The sequence below is a fragment of the Nestor notabilis genome, unplaced genomic scaffold, assembly GCF_000696875.1.
Source record: "Nestor notabilis isolate BGI_N333 unplaced genomic scaffold, ASM69687v1 scaffold3483, whole genome shotgun sequence".
NCBI lineage: Eukaryota > Metazoa > Chordata > Aves > Psittaciformes > Psittacidae > Nestor > Nestor notabilis.
This window is the reverse complement of record NW_009923191.1, coordinates 90,538-97,732: the sequence shown is the minus strand read 5'-3', so window position 1 is coordinate 97,732 and position 7,195 is coordinate 90,538. Positions and strand designations below refer to the sequence as shown.

Here is a 7,195-nt window from a genome sequence, read left to right as displayed (position 1 = left end):
ATTCCTTACATATAGAGCATTATCAGACCAATGGGAAAAGCATGTCTGTTGGTCCTTTATATGATTCCCTTGGCTTCTGGAGCAAGAGTTCCTCTGTCCCAGCCACTGCTTATCTAGAAGCGTCCAGGAGCTCCATCCCGTCCTCTGTGAAATTCCCCTGGATGTATCTCCTTCCTGAAAAACTCCGCACACATTTTCCAATTTAGCCTCATGGTTCACAGTGACGTCTGTTCTGGGGACACAGCCATTTGCACCAACAGGAATGTGTAGAGAAGTAACAAACTGCTTTCCCCTCCCTGGACTCTCACAGATGCTGCCACCTGGCAGGTATGCTGGTGATATCCATGTGTGGTGATTCACCCTCATTTGCCATTGCATTCAACCAAGAGTCTCTATTTCTGGCACCTATGACCTAAAGGAGATTTTCAAAGGACTAAGTGTGACTTACGGACTCATTAAGCATGCTGACGCATCTGCTGAGAGCTTATTGCCCTGAAAATGGTCATTTGTGGGTCTGATGTAACTGCTGCTCCTACCCTTGCCCAGGATGAGACTTGGGCCAGGGTGGCTGGAGCTGGTTTGTGAGAGTGGTGAACAGGGGCAGGAGCAACTTTCCACACTCTGCCTGACACACTGTGTGCTGCTGCATGTCCTGGAAGAAACCAGAAGGATCACCGCAGAAGCTCCGCTGTTCCCAGCAGTTCCTTCCTGTAAACAGTAGCCAAGCATTAGGACTGGATTGAAACATTCATTATACCTATGCAGGCAGGCCCAGACTTGAGAAAAATAGCTTGTCTTTGCTAGAGACAAGAAACAGCATATTTACTGCCTCTGAACCTTGGTCATCCTATATAACACTGCAATAAACTTTCTGGGTACTTGCACACATCATGAAAAAACCTCTCTTTGTGGAAATATGTTCTGAACAACTCTGCCTCTATCTTGTAAGAGACACTAGTTACATAGCAATAACTACGGTGGGTAGATTCCTATGTGTAAGTAAATTGCAGATTTACTCCAGATGAAATCACAAACACTCAATGGAAATAATGAGTCATTGCTAATTAGGCTGAGTGCCATGCATCTCATCCTTAAACAACTTTCTAAATAGCTAAATTGTGCCTGTTTCTTTCCCCTCAGAGCCCCAGGCACTGACATCATTCTGCCTGTATGCCGGGAAGAAAGACTTTTAATGTTTGATGTCCAGAAAAGATTTGCTTACTCAGTCTTTGCTTTGCAAATAAATGTTATTTGCTCTGTTTAATATTTACCAATGGACATTAACTTAATACTACCCAGCAAAATGAAGAATAGGCAAGAAGCACTTTGGAAGAGAGGCCCAGCACTGTAAGTAACATATTATACTCTCTTAGAAACCTGAATTCATGTTGTCTGTAATCTCTGCTATTTATTGCACAATATTTAATTCTGAGATCAATGTATTTTGTACAGTAATTGGAAATTATTTTAGCTTCAGGAAGCATGTTCTAAATGTTGGAAGCAGGATTTAGTCAGTGATCCAGCTCCTAGATATCATGCCAGGATGGCTGGGAGATGGGGTCCAAAATGAGTACTCAACAGTAAGTATCAAGGTGAAGAACAAAGCCTTGACTCTGCTCAAAGAGGAGTAAATTTAGTTGCGATCTCAATGTACTGACTCCTCCAGGCTGATGCAGGTCTAATGTGAGCAAAAGGCTGCGTGGTTCTGAGTTACTGGCTGGGCTTAAACCATGACAGTACCACATAAACATATCAGCAAAAGTTAGTCCCTCTGACAAAGTGCTTACCAAATACATGGGGGTCAATAGGTGAACACAGTCATGCACCCCAAGGCTCTTAGGAATGCAACGAGGCCACGCTGGTCAGAGGCAAGAACTATTTCAGTCATAATGCTTCGTGAAAGCCTAAACATGAATTCTTCACTGGTAATGCCACATTAATATCTTCCTTCTTTTTTTTATTGGTCAATATTGAAAGAACGGACTAGATATACTTTTCAGGAGGCCAAGTAGAAGAGTAATCCTAAGGACTGACATCTGAAAATCAGTATCTAGAATACAGAAATTATTTTTATGCAGGAAAGATAAAGATAAAATTCTCTAGATCTAAAAGTTGCTCTATTATTTCTTAACAGAACTATTCAGAAGGAAGATGAAGTCTGCATTGTATTTGTGTTTGTTGCTTCTTGCACTTCAAGTCCAGGGTCAATATATCTTCAACCTCAGTGACGAACAGCAAAACCAAAAAATACCCTATTCCCCACACCACTCCCAGGCTGAAGGTGAAAACTTGGCTCATGTGAAGATAGCCCCCAACAATGCTGACTTTGCATTTAGGTTTTACAAGCAGGCCAGAGAGGAGGCGGGCAACAAGAACATTTTCTTCTCTCCTTTGAGCATCTCCACTGCCTTTGCAATGCTCTCCCTGGGGGCCAGATCAAACACACTGAATCAACTGCACAAAGGCCTCGCCTTCAGCCTGACAGAGATGGAGGAGCCAGAGATCCATGAGGGATTTCATCATGTCCTCCAGCTGCTGAATGACCCTCACCGAGAAGTCCAGTTGAACATGGGCAATGCCGTGTTCATAAGCGACCAACTGAAATTACTCCAAAAATTTTTGGATGATGTCACATATTTTTATTATTCTGAAGCTATTTCTAGTAACTTCCAGAATTCTCTGGAGGCTATAAAGGAAATCAATAAGTACATAGAAACAAAAACTCGTGGGAAAATTGTTGATTTACTCAAGAATCTTGATTCAGACACTGTGGTGGTTCTGGTTAACTATATTTTCTTTAAAGGTGAGTGGCAAACGTGGGTAGCAGTTAAACACATAATCTCTGGATGTCTTATCGAGACCTAAGAAACATGACTATTTTCACACTGTAAACCTATGCTACATGTGTTTCCACTTATAGATGGTATAAGGAAAAATTTGAAAGCCAGGTATGAAGACTCATTTTCTATATAATTAAAAAGAAAAAAAGAATAATAATTTAAAAAAAAAAAGAGCCCATAGAAGTGCTGATCTATATCATACCAATTTTAAGCCAGGTTCAGAGCTGAAAACAATCAGAAAGGAAGAATGAGCTTGAGAATTTATGAGCATTTGTTGAAAGGCACAGGAGTTTAGCTGTGCAGGACATGGGCAAACAAAGATGACATTTATATGAAAGGAATAAGGCTGAAGCCTGTATAGTGGGAGTCTGTGGAAGTTTTACCATTGATTTACCAAGAAAAGGCTCAGGTCTTTTCCATGGCAACTCTCAGCCTATATTTTTCTTGTGTGATTTTTACTAGAGCCATTGGAATTACATAAAGCTTCTTTCCATGGCCAGGGAACAAGCATCCTTAAACAAGATAGGCTTTTTGCCTTTATATTTCAAATACTGTATTTTAAGCATCAGCTAATGTGACATGCTTTTATTAGTCCCTTTTTCAGTTTATTCAAGTCTATATTCATTCTTTCATCAAAAGGCTACTGGGAGAAACCTTTCAACAATTTGTACACCAGAGATGATGACTTCTTTCTGGATGCCAAGAATTCTGTTAAGGTCAAAATGATGCATCAAAACAAAGGCTTTAATATCCACAGGGATGAGAATTTGTCTTGTTGGGTAGTAGAAATCCCATACAAAGGAAATGCTACTTCATTGTTCATTCTGCCTGATGAAGGGACAATGCAGCAAGTGGAGGATGCGCTACTAAAAGAAACAGTGTATAACTGGATGCAATCACTTAAAAAAAGGTAATCTTTCAACTGCTGCTTTTTTAACATATTGAACAGGCTATAACTACTCATCCAGGCAAGGTACAGCTTAGGATGCCACAAGGAGTTGCTAAACACAATTCTGAGGAATAAGCACTGCATGGTTTCTTTAACTCAAACAAAGTATTGGATGATTTTGCACCTAGAGGTGACCCTCTCCTCAGCCTCCCCAGTCACAGCAGTGGAAGTGCTACCAGCTGTTAGGATGCCCAACCCAATACACAGGTGTCTTGCCCTTGGGAGCCTGTCTCGAGTAGGAAGAGTCCAGTTAAAAAGAAAATCAATTTCTTTCTAGTCTGGATGACACTTTCCAGCTAGTCACTTTCATAAACCAGCACTCTCTCCCTGCACCACTGATCAGACTGCAGCTGGTGGGACAGGTACCTCAATTTCTGCTTCTGTAACATAGAATTTATCACTGCCTTAGAAAGCCTAAGCTTTAGCTCCCTAGGTATTTGGAATGGGTGTGTAACTGCAACAGCTGGTGAAGGGACAGCACCAAAGGATCTTGCAATAATAAGCTGACTTTTTTGTTTATTTTTGAAAAGAAAAATCTACCTGGACCTTCCAAAATTTTCCATCTCCAGTGCCTATGATGTCAAGAGCCTGTTTGAGAAAATGGGTGTGACAGAGTTGTTCAGTGACCAGGCTGATCTCTCTGGAGTGGCAGAAAAAACTCTTCTGAAGGTTTCCAAAGTAAGTATGCAAACAGAGACAGTAATCAAGAGATTTATCTGCCTTGCTTACATGGGGGTTTTATCTCCACAAGTAGGCTAATCCCACTTCTGGAGTGTAGTCATGGCTTATTGATGACAATAAAAGAAGGAAAAGGTTAGGCATTAAATGGCTGTTGTTTCTACAGCTTAATCAATATTAAATTGTTTACTGCACAGCAGTCCTGCAAATTCACTTGAAAGTCTTTGAAGAAGAAAACAGATCTGGAAAGGAAAACAGAATAATTTCACAAAAAGATGGTGTAAAATAATTGATGCATGACAAGAGTCATAGCTATGGCATAAGGGTGGGAATAGTCATTCTTATCCTATGTATACAACTTTAATTACTGCATTATTATTGCCAGGTTGGATGGGGCTTTGAGCAACCTGATCTAGTGGAAGATATCCCAGACTGTGCCAGGAGGGTGGAACTAGATGATCTTTAAGGTCCCTTCCAACCCAAACCATTCTATGATTATTGAAACACCTTGGAATTTATATGGATAACAGACTTGTGGGTCAGGGGTAGCCTCATTTCACAAACAAGAAATGACAGATAAGCAAAGTGATTTTCCCGGTGTCCCTGGGAATATACGCCTTGTGTCATGAGGGAATTGAGCCTTCCCCTTTATTCCACAGTTGTGAAATCACCTCTGGAGTACTGCAAATCCAGTTTGGGGTTCCCTAACACAAGGGATATGTGGACATACTAAAGTTCAGCGAATGCAGTGGAGGGTGAGCAGGGTGGCTGTGTGGCTGGAGTGTGGGATATATGAGGACAGGCTGAGTGACCTGAAGTTGTTCAGCCTGGAGAAGGGAAGGTGAAGGAGGGTTCTTAGTGCTGGCTATATATACCTATGAGGAGAGTGTACAGAAGATGGACCCAGACTCTTCTTGCAGGTGCACAGTGATAGGATGAGAGACAACACACACACACGGTACAAAATGGGAAATTCTCATAGAATCATAGAATAATTAGAGTTGGAAAGGACCTTACGGTCATCTAGTTCCAACCTCCCTGCCATGGGCAGGGACACCTCGCACTAGAATATCATCAGATATATGTAAAAAAAAAAACAAACACATGAGGGTGATAAAAAAACTAGTATGGGTACTTAGAGAGGCTATGAATTCCATCTTTGGAAATACTCAAACCCTGACTGGGTAAGACCCTGAGTAACCTTACCTAGTGTCAGAGTTGATGCAGTGAAGGGTGGTTGGTTTCGTTGGATGACCTCTAGAGGTCCTTCCAACATACATTATTCAATGTTTTTGTGATTCCTCATCCTGAATAATACTTTATTGAATCTCTAAACACCTGGATTATAGATATAAGACAAGTAAAAAAAGGAAGGATAGAAGGACCTCAGGAGAGGAAATCTCAGATGCATTATTGACAATGAATTAAAACCATAAAGCGCAGACTAAAGACAATGAAATAAAATCATGTGAAATCAGAAATCCATATCTGCTATACCTGTAAAGCCAAATCATGTCAGTGGGCTCTGTTACAGAAAGGCACTTATAAAACTTGTCTCTATTGTGTCTTTGCAGGAAGAATTTTTTGCATATTTAGAAATTGATGCAATATGAAAACTTTTTCTTCTGTGTTAAATACTAAGGACAAAATCCTTATTCTGACAAACAACAGAACAATAAATATTATCTATGCTGCTAAGTCCCTGCAAGCATCCAAAATACCTTCTCGCAGTGTTAAAGCAAACAAGTTTGTCCCCAGCTGCTTCTGACTCTTCTGTACCTAGATTTTAACCTTTGTTTCTTTTGCAGGCAATTCACAAGGCCATGGTGGATGTTAGTGAGAATGGCACAGAGGCTGCTGCAGTGACCTTGATAGAAATGGTACCATTGTCTGCAGAGTTTCCTCCTCCTCCTCACATCAGGTTCAACAGGCCCTTCCTAATGATGATTATTGACAAAATCACCCACAGCATCCTTTTCATGGGGAAAATTGTGAATCCAGCTAAGGAAGACTAGGCCAGAGCACTTGTACCCCCCACTGCAGAAGAAGAGAGCTTGTGCACATCTCAGGGACTTCTTTGCAAAAAGGAACTGGAATTGATCCATAAATAACAAATAAATAGATACTACATGAAGTTATTCTTCACTTACAAACAGACAGTTGGGGAAAAGCATGTGTGGGGCATGTTTATAAATGACCCAGGCCAAACAGGCAGCAATGGGATCTTCAACAGACAAACATTTCCATACCTCACTCATCTCTGGTGCCACAGTCCCTTGCATGCAGATAAACCTTCCTCCTCCTGGCTGAGAAACTCCTTATGTCTTCCATTTTCTCCATATCAAGTCCTCAGTTCAGAAACCACAGATCTATCCCCTTCAGCTGAGAAATCATCTTTTCACTTCCTCTCATTCCACTGTGAATCTCAGAAGCGTCTTTTATTTCTGAAGTCCTCGCAGGGCTCAGTGGCTAAAAGAGGAAACAGAAACACAGACCTTTAGTCAACCTACTGACACACCTGTAACACAAAATATTTTCTCTATAGTCATTCCCTTGTCTCTAGATTCTAAAGAAAGAAAACCAGCAATGCTTGAAAAATGCTCCATGGAAAATCTTAGTCAGCTATACCCGTCTAACTCATTTTCCCTCTCAGGAAAATAAAATGAATTGTTTCAGCAGTGCTTGAAGGGGCAAACCTCAGCTGCTGGAGCTAAGCCAAAGGTTTCAG

General features: G+C 41.0%; 1 protein-coding gene across 1 annotated transcript; it reads left to right on the top strand.

Moving 5' to 3' along the window:
- Positions 1-2,151: 2,151 nt before the first annotated feature.
- Positions 2,152-6,482, top strand: LOC104403763 (alpha-1-antitrypsin-like). The gene is made up of 4 exons (XM_010012005.1): positions 2,152-2,803; positions 3,480-3,750; positions 4,320-4,467; positions 6,276-6,482. The coding sequence occupies exons 1-4, from the start codon at positions 2,152-2,154 to the stop codon at positions 6,480-6,482; spliced, it is 1,278 nt and encodes a 425-aa protein (XP_010010307.1).
- Positions 6,483-7,195: the final 713 nt, after the last annotated feature.

What these genes read in the sequence shown, in the direction of transcription:
- LOC104403763 (XM_010012005.1), top strand. Translation starts at nt 2,152, where the DNA reads ATGAAGTCTGCATTGTATTTGTGTTTGTTGCTTCTTGCACTTCAAGTC. An exon ending in TAACTATATTTTCTTTAAAG is followed by an intron (nt 2,804 to 3,479) that starts GTGAGTGGCAAA and finishes TTTCATCAAAAG; the next exon opens with GCTACTGGGAGAAACCTTTC. An exon ending in ATGCAATCACTTAAAAAAAG is followed by an intron (nt 3,751 to 4,319) that starts GTAATCTTTCAA and finishes ATTTTTGAAAAG; the next exon opens with AAAAATCTACCTGGACCTTC.